General features: G+C 47.9%; 1 protein-coding gene and 1 long non-coding RNA gene across 2 annotated transcripts in view; one reads left to right on the forward strand and one right to left on the reverse strand.

Annotated features, from left to right (window-relative positions):
• LOC144507797 (uncharacterized) overlaps positions 1-22,987 on the forward strand; it is a 266,778-nt gene that overhangs the window by 142,682 nt on the left and 101,109 nt on the right. The gene's annotated exons all lie outside the window — the stretch shown is intronic.
• LOC144507769 (cyclin-dependent kinase 4 inhibitor D-like) lies at positions 523-15,193 on the reverse strand. Its single transcript, XM_078235045.1, has 2 exons — positions 14,945-15,193; positions 523-5,957 (listed from the first exon to the last, which is right to left on the reverse strand). The coding sequence occupies exons 1-2, from the start codon at positions 15,080-15,082 to the stop codon at positions 5,586-5,588; spliced, it is 510 nt and encodes a 169-aa protein (XP_078091171.1). The 5' UTR covers positions 15,083-15,193; the 3' UTR covers positions 523-5,585.

Here is a 22,987-nt window from a genome sequence, read left to right on the forward strand (position 1 = left end):
TAATCCACCTAACCTACACACCTCGGCACACAGCGGCAATTTAGCACGGCCAATCCACCTAACCTGCACATCTTTGGACTGTGGGAGGAAACCAGAGCACCCGGAGGAAACCCACGCAGACACAGGGCAACCATGCAGACTCCGCACAGACAGTGACCCAAGCCGGGAGTTAAACCCAGGTTCCACATGCCGTGAGGCAGCAGTGCTAACCACTGTGCGCATTTGAATTGCCACATTTGTACCGCCAATATTCCGTTCCAACAGAAACCAAGTACAGTGCAGCCCCGTTGTGACGCGATGGTTGGGGTCCACAAAATGTTATCGCAAATGTTATCGGGGTCACGCTAAATCACTAAACTGGAAAGAGCCAAAAAAAAGGGTCCAATGATTGATCGCGTCATATCCGATTTCGCGCTAAATCGGGGTGCGTAAAATCGGGGTTCCGCTGCAGTAAACCTAGGAATCCATGTGGCCCACAGATAGAAATTTAAAAAAACAACTCTCACCATCTGTTTTAAAATTTTCCAAAAAAAGTTTTATAATTTATTTGCAGATGTTTAAAATGTACAATATCCACCAGACAAATTCAAATCATAAATATAATAATTATGTGCAACATTAACCAAATTTAAAATCCAGCAACGTATAAAGTCTTCAAACATTCCCCCCAACCCCGATGCCAAACTGAGTTTAATCCCCAATTCTGTCCCTGAAGCTCAGAGTCCCAACCAAGGTGGGATTCCACAATTGCTGGTCCGTGGCCGTGCCCCTGAGTGACCATTCTCAACATAATGGACTTTTGTTTCAATATGGAAAACCCCAAACAGTTTAAAAACAGCAAACTCTTTCTCAAACAACAACATCGCATCTACATGGCACTTTTTTATGCCCAAAAAAAAATCTCCATGCGCTTCACCAGAAGAATGTAAAATCACCAGTGAGGTTGGGGGGGAGTGGAGAAGAGATTGGGACGGGATAAAGAAAGCCTCGCTCAAAGACTTGAGGGCTTTGAGGAACAACGCTTGTAAAGATGGTTGGAGAAGTGTAGAGGCTGAGTGGGTGCTCAAAGACGGGATTGGAGTGGCTGAAAGTCTGAAAGGAGGAGGCGCAACCACAGGGAAGTTTGGAACAGGAGCTCAGTAGATGGGAAGGAAACTGAGGATGAGGGATCATAGAAATCAGAATCCTACAGTGCAGAAGGAGGCCATTTAGCCCATAGAGTCTGCACCAACCACAATCCCACCCAGGCCCTATCCCTATAACCCCATGCATTTACCCTAGCTCATCTCCCCCTGACACTAAGGGGCAATTTAGCATGGCCAATCCGCCTAACCTGCACATCTTTGGACTGTGGGAAGAAACCGGAGCACCCGGAGGAAACCCATGCAGACATGGGCAGTCTCCACACAGACAGTGACCCAAGCCGGGCATCAAACCCGGGTCCCTGGCACTGTGAGGCAGCAGTGCTAACCACTGAGCCACAATGCCGCCCTGTAGATGTGGTTCTCCTGGATGAGGTAAGTGAGGACAGGTCTGAGGGAAAACAGGAGTTGGGGGCAAGGGTAGAAAGATGGACAAGGAAACTGCAAAGAGTCTACCATTGTTTCGCTCTCTGTCTCTCAGTGCATCACTGCTCGGAAATTAAAGGCAAATTTGAATTCTCTCTCTGGAACAGAAAGCAGGAATAAATATACATATATTATTTGTTCCCTTTCTTAAATTATCAGTTCGATTTTTCTCTCTCATTCATAGAATGTCTACAGTGCAAGAGGAGGTTATTCAGCCCATTGAACCTGCACTGACAACAATCCCACCCAGGTCCTATAACCCCATGTATTTCACCTGCTAATCCCCCGGACACTAAGGGTAAATTAAGCCTAGCCAATCCACCTAACCCGCACATCTTTGGCGTGTGGGAGGAAACTGGAGCACCCGGAGGAAACCCACGCAGTCACAGGGAGAATATGCAAACTCCACACAGACAGTGACCCGAGCAATTGAACCCGGGTCCCCGGTGCTGAGGCAGCAGTGCTAACCACTGCCCGAACCCGAGGGACCATCACGGGAGCTGTTTGATTACACCCTCAAAACCAAGAGACAGTGAGGCCAATTTGTGGCCGCCTCCCTGCTGAACTTGGCTGCCATCCCGTAACGATGGGCTGAGCGGCCTCCTTTGCCGTAAGCATAGAATCCCTACAGTGCAGAAGGAGGCCATTCGGCCCATCGAGCCTGCACCGACCACAATCCCACCCAGGCCCTATCCCCATAATCACCCTACTAACCCCTTTGACACTAAGGGGCAATTGAGCATGGCCTGTCAACCTAACCCGCACGTCTTTGGAGTGTGGGAGGAAACCGGGGCACCCGGAGGAAATCCATGGCAGACAGGGGGAGAACGTGCCACACACGGTGACCCGAGGTTGGAATTGAACCCAGATCCCTGGAGCTGTGAGGCAGCAGTGCTAACCACTGTGCCACCGGGCACAATGAGTAACCCGGTGGGATCTGGCGTTGAAATGAGGAAGCAGGGTTCCTTTCTGGTCTGAACACCTCAGGATGCCCTCAGAACCAAAACCCAGTGAAAGACAACACACATGCTCTGCAAGAAGGAGCTAGTTACCAAATCCCCTTGAGTATAGGAGCTGAATGGATAAATATAATAATTTAAAAACTTAAGCCTTTGTTTCTCCTATACATCTCATTGGAGAACCAGTGTGAGAGACACACACACACTTCTACCGATTAAACAAAGCTCGAGCACCACTGGGAAAATAAAAATCACCAATCCAAAACATTAACTCTTTTGGTTGGATAGAGAAACAGAGAAAATGCTGGAAAATCTCAGCAGGTCTGGCAGCATCTGTAATGAGAGAATAGAGCTGACGTTTTGGGTCCAGATGACCCTTTGTCAAAACGGGTCTTTGATAAAGGGTCGTCTGGACTCAATGTCAGCTCTATTCGCTCCTTCCAGATGCTGCCAGACCTGCTGAGATTTTCCAGCATTTTCTCTTTTGGCTCCAGCATCCGCAGTAATTTGCTTTTATCCGTTTCTCTCTGCATGTATGAGGACTGACTGAATAATTCCAGCATTTTCTGTTTTCACCTACATTATCACTAATGCACCCCGAGGGAAATTTAATCTTCATTTTTATTGAAATAGCACCTTTGGCAGAATGAAGGGTGCTTCACTGGAGCATTCTGAAACAAGCCACACGGGGGGACGGTAGGGGAGAGGGGCAGAAGCTTGCTCAAAGAGGAACATTTTGAGAAGTGCTCTTCAAAAGGAAGAAAGAGAAGCAGAGGGGATGGAATTTCAGAGCGCTGGACTCCAGCAGCTGCATTCACGGTCACCAGCGGTGGAGTCACTAAAATCAATGGGAGTCGGCTTAGCTCGGTTGGCTGGTTAGTGATGCAGAGTGAATGCCAACAGCGCACGTTCAATTCCCGTACCGGCTGAGGTTATTCATGAAGGGTCCGCCTTCTCAACCTTGCCCCTTGTGACCCTCCAGTTACATCACCACCAGTCAAGCACTTCCCCCCCTCAAAAGGGGAGAGCAGCTTATGGTCATCTGGGACTGTGGCGACTTTGCCTTAGAATCCTACAGTGCAGAAGAGGCCCTTCGGCCCATCGAGTCTGCACCAACGCACGAAATGCCCTGACCTGCCCACCTAATCCCACTTGCCAGCACTTAGCCCACAGCCTTGAATGTTATGGCGTGCCAAGTAGTTGGCTTTAACCAAAATCAACGATGCTCAGAAGACCACAATTAGAGCAGTGCAAATAAAGGATATTTTAGGCTGGAGGAGATTTGTGGTAGGGGAGGAACAAGTTCACGAAGGGATTGGAAAATTGGGATAAGAATTTTAAAATCAAGCCATTGCTTGACCTGGATCCAATATAGGTCAACAAATACAGTGGATGATAGGGGAATGGGACTTGGGGTGAGTAAGATAGAGTGTAGGAGACCGGCCAGGAGTACGTTAGGTACAGGGGCAGTAAGGTATATGAGGGTTTCCGTAGCCGAGCGGGTAGGGACAAGGTTGGGCAATGCTACCGAGGTAGAAATTGGCAGTCTTGGATATACCTGCGCTTCTGGTTCAGTGTTGTTTACCAAGGACAAGGAAGTTGAGATGCCAAAAATTTCACACAAGCATTCATTGGCTGAGCTACCTCCCTCCACTTATTTGCATTCAGCTACCACACCCAGGTGTACTAACCCAGTGCTGAAGAAAATCTCGTTCAATACCCCAACGCAAACGGATAAGTCTGCGGCCAACTCGCAGCTGCCTGGGAACAAAAGGCCCCTCACATTCGCAAGGACCTCTGTTCACTCAATAGGACATTTACTATGAAAATGTCATTGTGGCAGTCAGGTGGGGCATTACAGTCAGTACCTGTATAGTTCACACCGGCAGAATTTGTACCTCATATGTTAAAAATCCGCTTCTATTTCCAGGCATTCTGGAATCTTTAGCTCTGCTCTGTGGATGATATTCCACAGTTTTGTCTACTTAGCCCACGAAAGCCAGTGCACTTGTATTCAAACAACGTTCAAATTGAGAACTTAAGTCTGTCACATTTTTAAAAAAAAGATTAATTGTGTTCCCATTTTGGAAAAGAAAGACATTTAAAGCCATGCCTTCAGCACGAAAGTTAATTAATTTCCAGGTATAAATAAGCTTGATAATATACTCCCTTTAAATATATACAAAATTGATAAGCACGAATGATTCCAATTCACTGCTACATTAACTGCTATCTATTTCCTTGTACGAGTAAAGGGAGAAAATAACACACAGCCACTTAAATGTGCACAGTACAACTCATTTCGCTTTGCTTTTTTTAAAAAACAGTACTTCAAATCATTGTAAACACACAACAGGGCCCCAAGTCTTCGACCCCCTAATTCAGGAGGTTTCTCTCTTTGAGAGACGTTGTCTTCCTCGAGGTACTCCCGAGCTGAACAGTAGCCTCCATTCCATCTCAGAGAACCCCCCCCCCCCCCCCCCATCCCCTCCTCAATCAGTGCAGATCTCCACATCCAACTGATGGCTCCTGGGGGTGTTCCGTAGACCGCACTTCTCCTCCATCAAAAGAGCAGTCCCTTGGGACTTCCTGATATTGCACCCAAGTGAGGTCGTGGAACTGCACTGGTGTAATGTGCATTGAAGCTCTCCTGCAAAGGCGCGGGGCTCGTAAAGCGATTATATGCAAAACACCCTCAACCCAAATGAGACTGGCAAGTTCTGCAGTGCCCCTTTATCCCACTCCTTTTCAGAAAGGCTGAACAATCAGGTGACATAAAAAGTCAATAAGTGGCATATTTTTCTGTTATTTTGGCTAACCTTTAGGCAAGATGGCCAGCAAATGTTTTTTTTGGAGGAGTTGCCACAGTGGGTCAAGACCAAAGGGGGTGAGTTAGAGGGAGGGGGGGGGAAAGGAACATTATACAATGGGTCCACAATTAGCAGTGCAAAGTCGGAGTCCAATACGGTGGAAAGGAAGGATTCACAGCATGGCAAAGACCATGGGTTTGAGAGAGGTAAAGTATAAGCAATGTCAGCATCTTTTAACAGGGCCCGAATCAGTGCGGGGTTTGGACCTCCGTAGCTTGCAACTGCTCCAACCAAGCCACTACTTCAGTTCTGTCGGCGGCCCTCGCCAGGTCCAATGGGGTTTGCCCATTGGAATTCTTGAGCAGGATGCTTGACCTTGGAGCCAGGAACTGGACAAGATCCAGGTAGCCTTCTTGGGCAGCCAGGTGTATTGGGAGGCAGCCCAAGACATCCTCGATGTTCACGTCCGCCTCGTATTTCGTCAGCACCTTCATGGTGTCCAAGAAACCGCTGCGGGCCACGTCATGTGCCGGAGTGAAGCCCCAAATGTCCTGGATATTGGGCTCTGCCCCGTTCTTCAGCAGTTCCTCCGCCACCATCGTGCTGCCCATCATCATCACCTGGATAGAGGAGCACAAAAAGCAAGTTCAGTTTAGGACATGAAAGTTTAACCAAGGATCTAGCCTTATGAGACCAACCCAACCATTGATAGTGTACTCCGTGTCTAGGCGGCAGTGTAACATCTCAGCCTCCCGTCCATTGACTCTGTCTACACTTCCCACTGCCTCAGGAAAGCAGCCAGCGGGATCAAGGACCCCACACACCCCAGTCATACTTTCTTCTGTCGGGAAAAAGGTCTGAGGTCACGTACCAACCGACTCAAGAACAGCTTCTTCCCTGCTGCTGCCAGACTTTTGAATGGACCTACCTCGCATTAAGTTGATCTTTCTCTATACCCTAGCTATGACTGTAACACTACATTCTGCACCCTCTCCTTTCCTTCTCCCTTGATCTTTCTCTACACCCTATCTATGGCTAACAGTATATTCTGTACCCTCTCCTTCTCCCTTGATGTTTCTCTACATCCTAGCTATGACTGTAACCCCATATTCTGCACCCTCTCCTTTCCTTCTCCCTTATGTTAAAGTTAATTTATTAGTCACAAGTAAGGCTTACATTAACACTGCAATGAAGCTACTGTGAAATTTCCCTAGTCGCCACAGTCCGGCGCCTGTTCGGGTCAATGCACCCTAACCAGCACGTCTTTTAGAATGTGGGAGGAAACCGGAGCACCCGGAGGAAACCCACGCAGACATGGGGAGAATGTGCAAATTCCACACAGACAGTGACCCAAGCTGGGAATCGAAACCGGGTCCCTGGCGCTGTGAAACAGCAGTGCTACCATGCCACTATGTACTCTATGAACGGTATGCTTTGTCTGTATAGCGTGCAGGAAACAATACTTTTCACTGTATACCAATACATCTGACAATAAATCAAATCAAGGCTTCTTTAACCGTGTCTCCCAAAGCCTATGACCTCCATCACCCAGAAGGTCAAGGGCAGCAGCCGCATGTCATCCCAGTTTAAAGTTTAATTATTAGTGTAACCAGTAGGCTTACATTAACACTGCAATGAAGTTACTGCGAAGATCCGCTAGTCGCCACACTCTGGTGCCGGTTCGGGTACACTGAGGGAGAATTTAGCACGGCCAATCCATCTAACCAGCACGTCTTTCAGACCGTAGGAGGAAACCGGAGCACCCAGAGAAAACCCACGCAGACACGGGGAGAACCTGCAGACTCCGCACTGACAGTGACCCGAGCCGGGAATCGAACCCGGGTCCCTGGCACTGTGAGGCAGCAATTTGGACATGTAGCGCCATTGTCTCATCATCACTGGGTCAAAATCCTGACACTCTCTGCCTCCCTTCGCCACACACTACAGTGGTTCAGAGAGGCAGACTCAGCACCATATCAAGGGCAATTAGGGGTGGATAACAAATGCCAGCCTTGCCAGCTGCACACACATTGCCAAAAGAAAATGATTAAATAGACATAGCAGATAGGAACAACATTGCAAAACAAGACGGAATTAATTTATTTTCATTTTAAAACAAATAGATCTTGTGTCACAATGCTCCCAATGAGTCACAAGATGTGTTGATTTACCATGGAGTTGTTTTTCTAGAGCGTGTTTAACTTTTGGGTCCATAATGTACTAAATAAATCAATTTTTACTTTTATTAAAATGGTAATAAATGCGAAGTGATGCATTTTGGTAGAACTAACGTAGGAGGGAGCTATACGATAAATGGCAGAACCATAAAGGGTGTAGATACGCAGAGGGACGTGGGTGTGCAAGTCCACAGATCCTTGAAGGTGACGTCACAGGTGGAGAAGGTAGTGAATAAGGCATATGGCATGCTTGCCTTTATAGGACGGGGCATAGAGTATAAAAGTTGGGGTCTGATGTTGCAGATGTATAGAACGTTGGTTCGGCCGCATTTGGAATACTGCGCCCAGTTCTGGTCGCCACACTACCAGAAGGACGTGGAGGCTTTGGAGAGAGTACAGAGGAGGTTTACCAGGATGTTGCCTGGTATGGAAGGGCTTAGTTAAGAGGAGAGATTGGGTAAACTGGGGTTGTTCTCACTGGAAAGACGGAGGATGAGGGGTGACCTAATAGAGGTGTATAAAATTATGAAAGTCATAGATAGGGTGAACGGTGGGAAGCTTTTTCCCAGATCGGTGGTGACGTTCACGAGGGATCATAGGTTCAAGGGGGGGGTGGAAGGTTTAACACGGATATCAGAAGGACGTATTTTACACACAGGGTGGTGGGGGCCTGGAATGCGCTGCCGGGCAAGGTGGTGGAGGCGGACACATTTAAGACTTATCTAGATAGCCACATGAACGGAGTGGGAATGGAGGGATACAAAAGGATGGTCTAGTTTGTACCAGGGAGCGGCGCGGGCTTGGAGGGCCGAAGGGCCTGTTCCTGTGCTGTATTGTTCTTTGTAATTTGGAATTGGGGGTTGAATTCCACAACTTTCTCCATTTTTCTGGGAAAACTATAAATGAGTGACTTTTTAAAAAATAATATATTCCTTGGTCTATGTACAATTATTATTATCCCTGACCATTGGAGTAAGTGAAGAATACACATACGATCTGAACTAGGCCATTCTGCCCCTCCCCTCAAGCATATTCTGCCATTCAGTTCGACAGTGACTAATCTGTATCACGGTAAGATGTTTAAACCATAAGATTCAAAGGCAGCTGATCGAAACCAAAAGAGAAAATGCTGGAAAATCTCAGCGGGTCTGGCAGCATCTGTAAGGAGAGAAAAGAACTGACGTTTCGAGTCCAGGTGACCCTTGGTCAAAGCTGATTGGAGAACTGGGGAGGGGCAGTGAGACTTAACTGCACTTGTGGAAGGGTGGGGGTGAGGCAGGTGGGTGGTTGTGGTCTTTGGTGCTGACCACAACCACCCACCTGCCTCACCCCCACCCTTCCACAAGTGCAGTTAAGTCTCACTGCCCCTCCCCAGTTCTCCACTCAGCTTTGACCAAGGGTCACCTGGACTCGAAACGTCAGTTCTTTTCTCTCCTTACAGATGCTGCCAGACCCGCTGAGATCTTTCAGCATTTTCTCTTTTGGTTTCGATCAGCTACCTTTGAATCTTATGGTTTAAACATCTTACCGTGATACAGATTAGTCACTGTCGAACTGAATGGCAGAATATGCTTGAGGGGAGGGGCAGAATGGCCTAGTTCAGATCGTATGTGTATTCTTCACTTACTCCAATGGTCAGGGATAATAATAATTGTACATAGACCAAGGAATATATTATTTTTTAAAAAGTCACTCATTTATAGTTTCTCTCCTTGGGGTGTGATCCTTGGGGATGGGGGCTTCACAGCTTAGGATTTTGTTCTGCTAAGGTTTCGAGTCACAAGTTGGCTTACATTGACACTGCAATGAAGTTCCTGTGAAAATCCCCTAGTCGCCACACTCCGGCGCCTGTTCGGGTACACCCGAGAAAGAATTTAGCACGGCCAATGCACGTCTTTCAGACTGTGGGAGGAAGTTGGAGAACAGAATACTACATTGCAGCAGAGGCCCTTCAGCCCAGAGCACCCAAGGCAACCCGCGCAGACGCGGGGAGAACGTGCAGACTCCGCACAGACAGTGACCCGAGCCGGGAATCGAACCCTGGTCTCTGGCGCTGTGAGGCAGCAGTGCTAACCACTGTGCCACCCTTGCGACACAGTGGAGAAGGGAGTTAAGGGTTAGCTCGATGGTGGATTTCTGCAGGAGAAATTAACACTTTAGACAGGGAAACTGGCCTTTAATTGACAGATTGTCTGCTAATTTAAATGGGAAGCATGCACAGAGGGAAAATAAAGTGTGCGTGTGGGGCGGGGGGGGGGGGGGGGGGCGGTCAGTGGAAAGGTGTCACAGTAGCAACCACGGTTTGTTACTTTCCAAGGTATCTTTGTATACATTGAATTTGATTTTTTTTTAGTGATCAGATTCTGGACATGTTTCTGTGTGCCCGCCGATCTGTCTGTCTCACAGCTGGAGAATAATGTAAACATTCTAATCATGCATCTCTCTCTGTCTCTCCCACAGCTGCCAGAAGATGTAGACATCGCAATTACTACCTTCCCCTGTGATTGTTATGCCTTTGGCTCCATAACAGGCCCCGGGGCGCTGGGACAGAATGAAGTCTAGCTCGGGAATTCAGACACTTGAGGAATGAGAAAGAAAATCTTCTGCAGAAGTTAAAAGCAGCCCCTTTCTTTCTCCCCCCACCCCCCCCCCAAATTTGTTTGGCTTTCAGAGTCGGGTAGAGTTGCCTTGCATCTGTCAATGGTACAGCATCCTCCATGACAGTGTACTAAGAATCCCAACCAGAGGGAGGCAAAGTGCGAGGCCAGATATATGGAAACATAGAAAATAGAAGCAGGAGGAGGCCATTCGGCCCTTTGAGCCTGCTCCAACATTATAAGAGCATAAGAACATAAGAAATAGGAGCAGGAGTAGGCCATCTAGCCCCTCGAGCCTGCCCCGCCATTCAATAAGATCATGGCTGATCTGAAGTGGATCAGTTCCACTTACCCACCTGATCCCCATAACCCCTAATTCCCAGGAATCCATCTATCCGTGATTTAAACATATTCAACGAGGTAGCCTCCACCACTTCAGTGGGCAGAGAATTCCAGAGATTCACCACCCTCTGAGAGAAGAAGTTCCTCCTCAACTCTGTCCTAAACTGACCCCCCTTTATTTTGAGGCTGTGCCCTCTAGTTCTAGTTTCCTTTCTAAGTGGAAAGAATCTCTCCATCTCTACCCTATCCAGCCCCTTCATTATCTTACAGGTCTCTATAAGATCCCCCCTCAGCCTTCTAAATTCCAACGAATACAAACCCAATCTGCTCAGTCTCTCCTCATAGTCAACACCCCTCAACATTCATTTTGATCGTGGCTGATCATCAAATTCAACATCCTGATCGCGCCAATGCCCCCATATCCCTTTAGCCCCTGCAGTCCCAGCCTAGCAGCTGTGTCTTTTAGCCCCCAGCCAGCTCAGTCTGTGGTGGCACCTGGAATAGTGTGTGCAGTTTTGATGTCCTTATCTGAGCAAGGATGTCCTTGCTTATAGAGAGAGTACAGTAAAGCTTTACCAGGCTGATTCCTGGGATGGCAGGTCTGTCATATGAGGAGAGACTAAGTTGGTTAGGATTATGTTCACTGGAGCTTAAAAAAGAGTGAGAGGGGATCTCATAGAAACTTATAAAATTCTAGCAGGATTAGACAGGACGAATTCAGAAAGAATGTTCCCAATGGTGGGGGAGTCCAGAACTAGGGATCATAGTTTGAGGATAAGGGGTAATCTTTTAGGACTGAGGTGAGGAGACATTTCTTCACCCAGAGGGTGGCGAATGTGTGGAATTCACTCCCACAGAAAGTAGTTCATAGAATCCCAAAAGTGATTTAGTGCCATTCCGCCCATCGAGCCTGCACCGACAACAATCCCACCCAGACCCCCAACCCCAGGTATTTACCCCACTAATCCCCCTAACCTACACATCTTGGGACACTAGGGTCAATTTAGCATGGCCAATCAACCTAACCCGCACATCTTTCGGACTGTGGGAGGAAACCGGAGCACCCGGAGGAAACCCACGTAGACACAGGGAGAACGTACAAACTCCACACAGACAGTGACTCGAGGCCGGAATTGAACCTGGGTCCCTGGCGCTGTGATGCAGCAGTGCTAACCACTGTGCCGCTGCAGTTGAGGCCAAAATATTGTGAGATTTCACGAAGAAATCAGATATAACTCTTGGGGCTCAAGGGATAGGCGGGGGAATCAGGACATCGAATCTGATGATGTATATGGTGAAAGGAAGAATGAAAGAGGCTTAGGCACAGAACATAGGAGCAGGTGTAGGCCATCCATTTCTACCAGCCTACTCCACAGGTCAGTAAGATCATGGCTGACAGGATTGTGGTCTGGATTCCACTCACCGTAATCCTCAAACCCTCACTTGTCAATTAAAAATCTGTCTAACTCTGCCTTGATTAAATGGAATGACCCAGTCTCCACTGCTTTCCGGGGAAGAAACTTCCATAGGCTAATGACCCTCCAAGGAGGAAGAAATTCTCTTCATCCCCATCTTAAATGGTCAACCTCTTACTCTTAACCTGTGTCCCCTGATTCTAGTCTCTCCCACAAATGGAAACATCAGCCTGGTACCTACCCTATCAAATCCCTCAGCATCTTACATGTTTCAATAAGATCCCCTCAATATTAAGACTGTTCTGGAGTAAAGTTAGGAACATGCGACTTAGAGCAGGAATAGGCCATTTGGCCCTTTGATAAGATTACAGCCGATCGGATTGTGGTCTCAACTCCACTTTTCCTGCCTGCCTCTACTCGGAAAGTATTAGGGAATTATCTGTTCGGGAACAACTCCACCAGTCAAGGCTGATAGGAGTTCATGTCTGCAAATGGCAATTGCTCTGCCAATTGTTCATTTTAAAACTGCGATTGATGGATTTTGTTCAGCAAAAGGTATTAAGGGATAAGCTGAGATACAGAGGTAGCTAAAGATCGGCCATAGGGATATGAGGGTGGCACGGTGGTTAGCACTGCTGCCTCACAGCACCAGGGACCTGTCTCCAATTCCGGCCTCGGGTCACTGTGTGGAGTTTGCACATTCTCCCCTTCCCCATGTTGAATCCAAGTCCCTGGTGCCCCCAATGGGGGCAGCACGGTGGCACAGTGGTTAGCACTGCTACTTCACAGCGCCAGGGACCCAGTTTGATTCCCGGCTCGGGGGTCACTGTCTGTGTGGAGTCTGCACGTTCTCCCCGTGTCTGCGTGGGCTTCCTCCGGGTGCTCTGGTTTCCTCCCACAGTCCAAAGATGTGTGGGTTAGGTTGATTGACCATGCTAAATTGCCCCTTAGTGTTAGGGGGATAAGCAGGGTAAATATGTGGGGTTACGGGGATAGGGCCTGGGTGGGATTGTCATCAGTGCAGACTCGATGGGCCGAATGCACTGTAGGATTCTATGAACGGCAGGAGGGGCTACTGGTATCACTCCTCTAAGACTATGACACCATAAAGTAAAGTAAAGTTAATTTATTGGTCATAAGTAAGGCTTACATTAACATTGCAATGAAGTTACTGTGAAATTCCCCGAGTTGCCACAGTCCTGCCCCTGTTTGGGTCAATGCACCTAACCTACACGTCTTTCAGAATGTGGGAGGAAACCGGAGCACCCGGAGGAAACCCATGCAGACACGGGGAGAACGTGCAGACTCCACACAGACAGTGATCCGAGCTGGGAATCAAACTGGGTCCCTGGCGCTGTGAAGTAGCAGTGCTAACCACTGTGCCACCGTGCTGCCCCCATTGGGGGCACCAGGGACCTGGATTCAACATGGGAAAGGAGATCCAATGTACTTAATAAAATGGTAGCCATCCAAAATACGGTAACATATCAGTAAACTCACGAGGTGATCTCTGACATGTAGTGGCGGGGATACAAGTGGATAGCACTGCTGCCTCACAGCGCCAGTGGGGACCTGGGTTTGATTCCAGCCTTGGGTGACGGTCTGTGTGTGGAGTCTGCATGTCCTCCCCATGTCTGCATGGGCGTCCTCCCGGTGTTGCGGTGGGGATGATTGTCGGTGTAGGTTCGATGGGCCAAATAGCTTCCTTCTGCACTGTCGGGACCCTACGAACACCCACAGGTGCCGAAATAGCTCATCTCACTGACACCAGGGAAAATTGGCTGAGGAGTTACAGATTGCCCCAGCTTCCCATCCCTTCAGCCAATATCACCGAGTGAGGAGGATGGGGTCGGAGTGGGATATGATCGAATTCGGCCTGACATTTTCCCTTGATGTGGGCAGAGCAATAAGAACCTACTGTTCAATGCCCTTTAGCACGGGTGGAAAAAAAAGCCCTGTGAATAGATGACCCATAATAATTCTTCCAAGCCCATCCATCTTTAAATGCTTCATTCCCTCTCCCCCCACCCCCGCCGTTCTTAGTTTAAAACCAATCGTTACTGGTTTCGGTTTTAATTAGCAGTGTTGTATAAACCACAGGGACGGTGTTAAAAGTAGCTGATTAGCGACGGGTAGTCTCTCTATACGCCCTAGACATTCCCAACATCAGACTCCGCCCTCGAACAAACATAATTACTGGCGTATTTCTCAATGATTGCCCCTTTCTTTTTTTAAAAAAAAGGAAACGTAGAATCGGGGGATCTTTTACCTCTGCTGGCCATCTCCTCTTCCCATCCTTGCCACTTCAGGCATACATACACACACAAAATAAACTTGTTGGGTGAACTTTGGGTGGGTGGGAGGGAGGTAGGTAGGTGTTCCAGCGAGATTTCAAAAGCGGATCTTCCAAAAAGCATCAGCTTCATTCACAAACCGTGAGTGCGTTACGAACCAGAAAATTGCGCCTAAAAAAAAAGAAGTCCACACCTTTCGGGTGTCTTGTACCCCAAGAACGGGTTAAATCTTCCGCGGCAGGTTTAACAGGCTAACATCTTCTTTCTCCCGCACCCCACCTCACCCCTCTTTTCGCTGCTGACTCTACCGCAGGAAATATATAACGTTGCTATAAGACTAAAAAATTAATAATAATAAATGTCCTTTATTACAGAACAATAAAATGTACCATACATTAGCAACACTAGACACATCTCTGTCCTATATTAAATTCAGTAAATTCTTCTCCACATCTATGTTAAAATTGACAGTCCCTTTAAATGTCAGCCAACTTCCTGGGAAAACCAGCTCCTTTAATCGTGAGCATTAGGAAAGAGAAAAAGAGGCATCGCAGTCCAGAGAGAGAGAAATTTAACCCAAATGTCAGGCACTGACAAACCTCTGGGCAATTATGAATTCCGGGGCAGCAATTTCCAAAATTTGGCCACCAACAGGAGATGTGGATTTAAAAGGGGATTTTGTTTGTTTGTGGGTGGGAGGGAGGGGGACACACACAATAAACTCAGGGTTGTAAAAGGTACAGATACAGTAAAGGCAAGCTTTCCAAACAGGCAGCACCAACCTGCAGTGCGGTCCGTTCGTATTGGTTGACCGCGTTGGGGTTCACCTTCTCCTCCACCAGCAGCCGTTTCACCTCTTGCCAGTCCCCCTGCACGGCAGCCTTGGTCAGCTTGTCCCCGTCCAGTCCGTTTTTGCCCATGCTCGCTGCTCCTTATTGCTTTAAACACACATACACACTCTCTCTCCACCCCCCCACCTTCCCTTTTCTCCAGCCCAGGTTGCTGGCTCGATGTTGTCTGCTGCAGTCGCTGCTCTCTCTCCCCTGGGCAGCGTCCCGCAGCTGATTGACAGCCGCGGCAGCCAATGGGCGGCGCGCAGTGTTGCAAATTGAATGCCACCATTCGGAGGCCGGGCGGGCCGGCCAATCAGAGCGGCAGGACGGCCAGAAGTAGCAATAACAGGCTGACGTCAGTCCTTTGTGACGTCGTCTGTTTTTGTTACTTGACGCGGGGACCCGCCCCCTCTCCACAGGGACAAGTGACAGCTCCCCTCCCAATGCAGCAAACAGCAAGCAACCCAATGACAATGCATGCTTAAAGTCACTGGCCATGATGTGGAGATGCCGGCGTTGGACTGGGGTAAACACAGTAAGAAGTCTCACAACACCAGGTTAAAGTCCCAACTGGGTTTATTTGGTAGCAAAAGCCACTAGCGTTTTAGACACTGGCCCACAGGAATCAGGGGCTTGACAGGCTCAAATACCTTCACCCACAACGCCGGCTTGCAGTCACACAGGGCACACCGACAGAAAATGCTGGAGAAACGCCTTTACCTTATTGTCTTTATATGCCCTGTTTGTGAACACCACTCCCACTCACCTGATGAAGGAGCAGCGCTCCAAAAGCTTGTGGCTTGTGCTACCAAATAAACCTGTTGCGACTCTAACCTGGTGTTGTGCGACTTCTTACTGTGCTTACCTTATTGCAGTAAGAAGTCTCACAACACCAGTTTAAAGTCCAACAGGTTTATTTGGTAGCAAATGCCACTAGCTTTCGGAGCGTGCGGCTCCTTCGTCAGGTGGAGTGGAGAAATGCTCACAAACAGGACATACAGAGACACAAACTAAATTTACAGAATAATAATTGGAATCCAGTCTTTACAGATAATCAATTCTTAAAGGTACAAACAATGTGAGTGGAGAGAGCATTAAGCACAGGTTAAAGAGATGTGTATGGCTGTCCTGTCTGGAGACAATACACATCTCTTTAACCTGTGCTTAATGCTCTCTCCACTCACATTGTTTGTACCTTTAAGACTTGATTATCTGTAAAGACTGCATTCCAATCATTATTCTGTAAATTGAGTTTGTGTCTCTGTATGCCCTGTTTGTGAGCATTTCTCCACTCCACCTGACGAAGGGGCAGCGCTCCGAAAGCTAGTGGCATTTGCTACCAAATAAACCTGTTGGACTTTAACCTGGTGTTGTTAAACTTCTTACTGTGTTTACCCCAGTCCAACGCCGGCCTTATTGCAGTCGGGGGTCACAAATTAAAGGCAAAATTACTGCGAATGTTGGAGATATTATCACAAATTAAAGGCAAAATTACTGCAGATGCTGGAGAAACTCCGCAGGTTTGACAGCAACTGTGGAGAGAGAGTAGAGCCAAACGTTTCTAGTGTTTAAAGTTTATTCATTAGTGTCACAAGCAGGCTTACTGCAATGCGGTTTACTGCGAAAATCCCCAGTCGCCACACTCCAGTGCCTGTTCGGGTACACTGAGGGAGAATTTAGCATGGGCAATGCACCTAACCTGCATGTCTTTCGGACTTGTGGGAGGAAACGCATGCAGACACAGGGCGAACATGCAAACTCCACACAGTTAATTGCCAAGTCTTTGTTTAAACAAATTAACTGCTCCCTGCTGCATTCTCCGTGGCACCGTCTCATAGAATCCTACAAAGAAGAAGGAGGCCATTCGGCCCATCGGGTCCACACTGACCACAATCCCACTCAGCCTCTATCCCCATAACCCCATGCATTTACCCTAGCTAGTCCCTCTGACACTATGGGGCCATATAGTATGGCCAATCCACCTAACCTGCACATCTTTGGGCTGTGGGAGGAAACCGGAGTACCTGGAGGAAACCCACGCAGACACGGGGAGAACATGCAAACTCCACCCAGAGAGTCACCCAAGCCGGGAATCGAACCCGGGTCCCTGGTGCTGAGAGGCAGCAATGCTAACCACTGTACCACCGTGTCACCCATTGACAGATCTGTTGACAGATCAGTCGGAACCCAGAGCTAGGATGAATGTATATTAACACCGCAGATTCGTGCAATTTGTGATGCAAAAATGCTTTTAACAATGGTTCGATTGTACATTGACACCACTCCAGTACAATATAAGGAAAGACTTTATAATGTGTGTGTGTGGAGTCACTTGAATCCAATTTTAAGTTCTTGGAAAATGACTAGTTTCTGGTATCATTTGCTCATCAAAATATGAAGCCCCACCTTCAGGATTTGAGCCAATTTGCTCTCCAACTATGGCAACAATGTGAAATTATATAGTACCTAAAATGTAGAATGGGGAATATAGAATGGGAAGTCTAAAGAAATGGTGGTAATTGTTTTTATGGGCCATGGGTGTCAGCAACTGGGCCAAGATTTATTGCCCATCCCTAATTGTCCTTGAACTGACTGGCTTGCTAGGACACTCAGAGGGCAGCTAAGAATCAATCACACTGTGGCTCTGGAGTCACATGTAGGCCAGACCAGGTAAGGACGGCAGATTTCCTTTCCTTAAGGACCAGATTTTTACAACAATCAACAATGGTTTCATGGTCATCATTAGACTTTTAAATCCAGATTTCTTTTTTATTGAATTCAAAGTTTTGCCATCTGCAATGGTGGGATTCGAATCTGGGTCCCCAGACGATTTCCCTGGATCTCAGGATTAATAGTCTAGCGACAATACCACTTCACTGGCCAAATGGTGCCACCTGCCAAGGAGGGATTCGAACCCAGGTCCCCAGAGGATTTCCCTGGATCTCGGGATTAATAGTCTAGCGACAATACCACTTCACTGGCCAAATGGTGCCACCTGCCAGGAGGGATTCGAACCCAGGTCCCCAGGGCATTACCCTGGGTCTCTGGATTGCTAGTCCACTGACAATACTACTACACCACTGCTTAGGGAGGAGGTTCTAGGTATGAGATAATATTTATATTGCAGATGCCATCCCTCCTGTATTGACATTCTCTTGTCTCTTGGTTCTGCGATGTTTAGAGTTAAGTGGAACTCAGCAAAAAAAGAGCAGAGAGTTTGGTATCTTGACCACATCCCCCTCCTATGAGCCGCACTGTTGGAAATACATTGGCGGCTGATTCATTTCATGACTGTTTACAAGTTTGTTATTGAGCGAAAGCTGGTCGCTGCACTTCCCACATGAAACCACAAATGTTTACAGTGGGGAATGAGGTCATTCCGTCCATTGTCTCTACACTGGCCCTTCGCTGCAACTATCTAGAGGGGAGACAGTGGGGCCAGGGTAATGGGGGTGGAGTGGTAATCCAGAGACCCGGTTTATGCTGGGAGCGAAGTGGGGTGGGGCATGGGTTCAAATCCCACCACGGCAGATGGTGCTGGAATTTAAATGAATGGAGAAAGTTAAACTCAGTCATGGTGACTAAGAAACTATTATCAACCGTTGTAAAAAAAAACACTCCATTTAGTTCACTGACTCCAGACTCAAGCGTCCTTCTGAAATGATAGAATCCTACAGTGCAGAAAAAGGCCATTCAGCCCATCAAGCCTGCATCAACCACAATCCCACCCAGGTCCCATCCCCAGGCATTTAACCTAGCTAGTCCCTGGGGCAATTTACCCTGGGCCAATCCACCTAACCCGCACATCTTTCAGGCCGTGGGAAGGAAACCGGAGCACCGGAGGAAAGCCACACAGACACAGGGGGAGAATGTGCAAACTCCGCACAGACGGTGACCCAAGCCGGGAATCGAACCCAGGTCCTTGGCGCTGTGAGGCAGCAGTGCTAACCATTGCGCCACTGTGCCACCCCAAATGGCCTAGCAAGCCATTCAGTTCAAGGGCAATTAGGGATGAGTGGGACACAGGCTAGCGGACCTCCTCAGAGATGCCCACATCCAATGAATAAATAATCTTGTGCTTCAAACATTCCTGTTTGTGACCCTTCCTGATCAAGTCGCCCAACGTGCAAAGACATTTTATCGAACCTGTCCAACCCAGAGCCCTCCTCAACACCCCCCCCTTCCCCTCTAACATTATACCAAATATTTCAATTGTTTTAAATGTCTTATTAAATCCACCCTCAGTCTAACCAGGTGGAAAGAATGACAATTTTCTCCTCATGGCTATTTCTTCCCATCCTTGGACACCCTGGTAAATCGGCAGATGTTCCTTCGGTCAACTCAACTCCAACATCTAGAACTCCCCCACCCCCCAGCACAGACCTCTCCACGCTCTCACCCTCAAATCCACATCTTTCTGACCAAGCCACTGGTTACACGGTCACACTCTGGGGCAGTACGGTGGAACAGTGGTTAGCACTGCTGCCTCACACTGCCAGGGACCCGGGTTCCATTCCCGGCTTGGGTCACTGTCTGGGCGAAGTCTGCACATTCTCCCCCCCAGTGTCTGCGTGGGTTTCCTCCGGGTGCTCCGGTTTCCTCCCACAGTCCAAAAGACGTGCTGGTTAGGGTGCATTGTCCGTGCTAAATTCTCCCTCAGTGTTCCCCGAACAGGCGCCGGAGTGTGGCGACTGGAGGATTTTCACAGTAGCTTCATTGCAGTGTTAATGTAAGCCTACTCGTGACACTAATAAATAAATTACACTTTAAATAAAGTACACCTGCAAATATTCTTTGAGGTGCCGATGTTTTGTCTGATTATGTCTCTTGTAAAGCATCCTGGGGACAATTTTTATTTCCTCTACATTTACAGGCATTGTTTACATTCAGATTGTTACCGAAACTCCACATGTGCTTTCCTGATATCAGTTCCCTCTTTACCTGGATCTGCTGTAAGCCAATGGGCCAGGTACAGGAAGGAGGGGGATTAGAAAGGGCACCTGGGTGTCCTCGGGCTGGCACGGGCAAGATGGGCCGAACGGCCTCCTTCAGCGTTGTAACTTTTCTATGGTTCTAACGGGGCGGGCAGAGCGCCTCTCAATCCTGCCAGCCCTGGTTTCTGTGCACATTTTTTTTTATCGTGACCTGTTTGCACCGCGTGTCCTATTTTTAAAACCCACAATAATGTCAGCCCTTTATGTACCTGCACAACGCAGTTTCAATGCAATTCTGTGCGTGTGAGAAGTTGCAGTTTCGACAAACGTGGCTTTACAAATGCAATCCCCCTTTAGGTTTTTGGGGCTTGAATAGTGAGCGTATGGGACACTCTTCCAAGCCTGCAGTCAAACTCATGGTCTAACCCTGACTTGCCTGGGGAAGGTAGGGTTGTCTTCAACCACTTAGTGCATGAAATAGATCTGTAAGCACAACTTGCCTTCAAAGACACAGACCTTGTGAATACAATCTGTGAGGGGGAGGTGGGATGGGGGGGGGGACATAAAATAAAGCAATGCCTTCTTACGCCAGGATGTGGTATGAGCGTTTTTTTATGAATGGCATTGTAAGCTTTAGCCATTCAGTCTGTGACTTTCCGCAGCTCCCCTACTCTCTTCCTGTTGTTGACACTTGCGGGTGCTGTTGCCAAGGACGCACAGTGGAGGAGGTTCACCCAACGGAGAGGATAAATAATTTGTGAGGTCAGCTTTGAGAAAGAAATACGTTCACACTTTTCTTTGTATTTAATCGCAGACGGCTCAGCCTTCGGAGTAAGTACAGTGTGTTAAATTTACCGAGAATGCAATTCTATTCAATTAGCACTTATTCCATGAATCGATTGCATGGTTAATTTCTGGAGGCCTCCCATGCTAACAGTTCCTGTGTTGAGAACGAAGGCACAGTGAGCAGTCTCACAACACCAGGTTAAAGTCCAACAGGTTTATTTGGTAGCACGAAGCTTTCGGTGCGTTGCCCCTTCATCGGGACTCGCCTGATGAAGGGGCGGCGCTCTGAAAGCTCGTGCTACCAAATAAACCTGTTGGACTTTAACCTGGCGTTGTGAGACCACTTACTGTGCCCACCCCAGTCCAACGCCGGCAACTCCACATCATTTAAGAAAGAAGGGTTTCAGTACTCCCATCAAGGTTATTTTTGTGGTTGGTACATATCCACGGAAGTAAACAAAAAGTAAGGAAGCCTTTAACCAAAAAGGAAAATGCTGGAAAATCTCAGCAGGTCTGGCGGCATCTGTAAGGAGAGAAAAGAGCTGACGTTTCGAGTCCAGACGACCCTTTGTCAAAGCTAAAAGGCACAGAAAGTGGGAGATATTTATACTGCAGGGTGAGGGAATGAAAGTTGAGTCGTAGCCATAAAAACAAGGGGAAAGGCTGTTAATGGCAGCCCATAGAGAGAATAGAAGATGTGAATGGCCAAACGGCAGAGAAGCTGAAATCAGAGGGTAAACTGTGACAGATGAAGATGTTGGGGGAGCAGGGAGATAGGTGGGAGAGAGATAAAATTGAGAAAAAATAGCTTTATTAAGGAAGCCTTTATGTCCAGTTGATAGCTCTGATTCAGAAAGTTGTGGATTCAAGATACAAGTCCAAAGTTTTTTAAAGTTTATTTATTAGTGTCACAAGTAGGCTTACATTAACACTGCAATGAAGTGACTGTGAAAATCTCCTAGTCACCACACTCTGGCGCCTGTTCGGGTACACTGAGGGAAAATTTAGCATGGCCAATGCACCCTAACCAGCACGTCTTTCGGACTGTGGGAGGAAACCGGAGCACCTGGAGGAAACCCATGCAGAATGTGCAGATTCCACACAGACAGTGACCCAATCCGGGAATCGAACCCAGGTCCCTGCTAATCACTGTGCCACCGTGCCACCCCTAGATGTGCAGGTTAGGTTGATTGGCCATGGTAATTTGTCCCTTAGTGTCCCAAGGTGTATAGGTAGGGGGGGTTAACAGAGTAAATATGTGGGGTTTAGGGGGATTGGGCCTGGTTGGATGTTCTGTCGGTGAACTGGTGCAGACTCGATGGGCCAAATGGTCTCCTTCTGCACCATGTGAGGATTGTATGATTCTAACATCCAAAACCCTTTTATCCGACCCAGTACTGCCGAGGGAGTGCTGCAGTGCCAGAGGCGCTATTATTTCAATTATCCAATCACCACATTGTCACTGACCATCATCGAGCATTGCTTAATTGCTCTTGAGAAAGTGGTGATGGCAACCGAATGGCTTGCTAGGCCATTTCAAAGAATAGAATAGAATCCCGACAGTGCAGAAGGAGGCCATTCGACCCATCAAGTCTGCACCGACCACAATCCCACCCAGGCCCTACCCCCACATATTTACCCACTAATCCCTCTAACCTACACATCTCAGGACTCAAAGGGGCAATTTTTAACCTGGCCAATCAACCTAACCCGCACATCTTTGGACTGTGGGAGGAAACCGGAGCACCTGGAGAAAACCCACGCAGACACGAGGAGAATGTGCAAACTCCCCACAGACAGTGACCCGAGCTGGGAATCGAACCCAGGACCCTGGAGCTGTGAAGCAGCAGTGCTAACCACTGTGCTACCGTGCCGCCCAGAGGGCAGTTAAGGGCAGTTAAGAGTCAAGCCACGTCCCAGAAGGGGAAAACAGTTCAAAATGTTCAAACCCCAGTAGAATAAAAATCAATAATAGAGTCACAGAGTTTTACAACACAGAAAGAGGCCATTCAGCCCATCATGTATGTACTAGCCACCCAGAACCATTCTATTCTAATCCCATTTTCCAGCACTTGGTCCGTAGCTTTGTATGCTGCGAAAATACTGGTGCCAGTAATGCTGGAGTTCCATTTTAAGGTATACAAGATCCACCCGGCCAAGTTTTACTGGCACCCTTCATTTCCATTTTGGGTCTGCTTTGGGTCTGGGGTCACATGTAGGCCAGACCCGGTAAGGATGTCAAATTTCCTTCTCAGCATCATAGAATCCCTAC

Source organism: Mustelus asterias, chromosome 19 (genome assembly GCF_964213995.1).
Source record: "Mustelus asterias chromosome 19, sMusAst1.hap1.1, whole genome shotgun sequence".
NCBI lineage: Eukaryota > Metazoa > Chordata > Chondrichthyes > Carcharhiniformes > Triakidae > Mustelus > Mustelus asterias.

Bases quoted from the DNA above. Each gene is read 5' to 3' on its own strand.
- LOC144507769 (XM_078235045.1), bottom strand. From the start codon at position 15,082: ATGGGCAAAAACGGACTGGACGGGGACAAGCTGACCAAGGCTGCCGTG. The intron at 5,958-14,944 runs GTTGGTGCTGCC...TCCTCTATCCAG, and splicing joins ACGAACGGACCGCACTGCAG to GTGATGATGATGGGCAGCAC.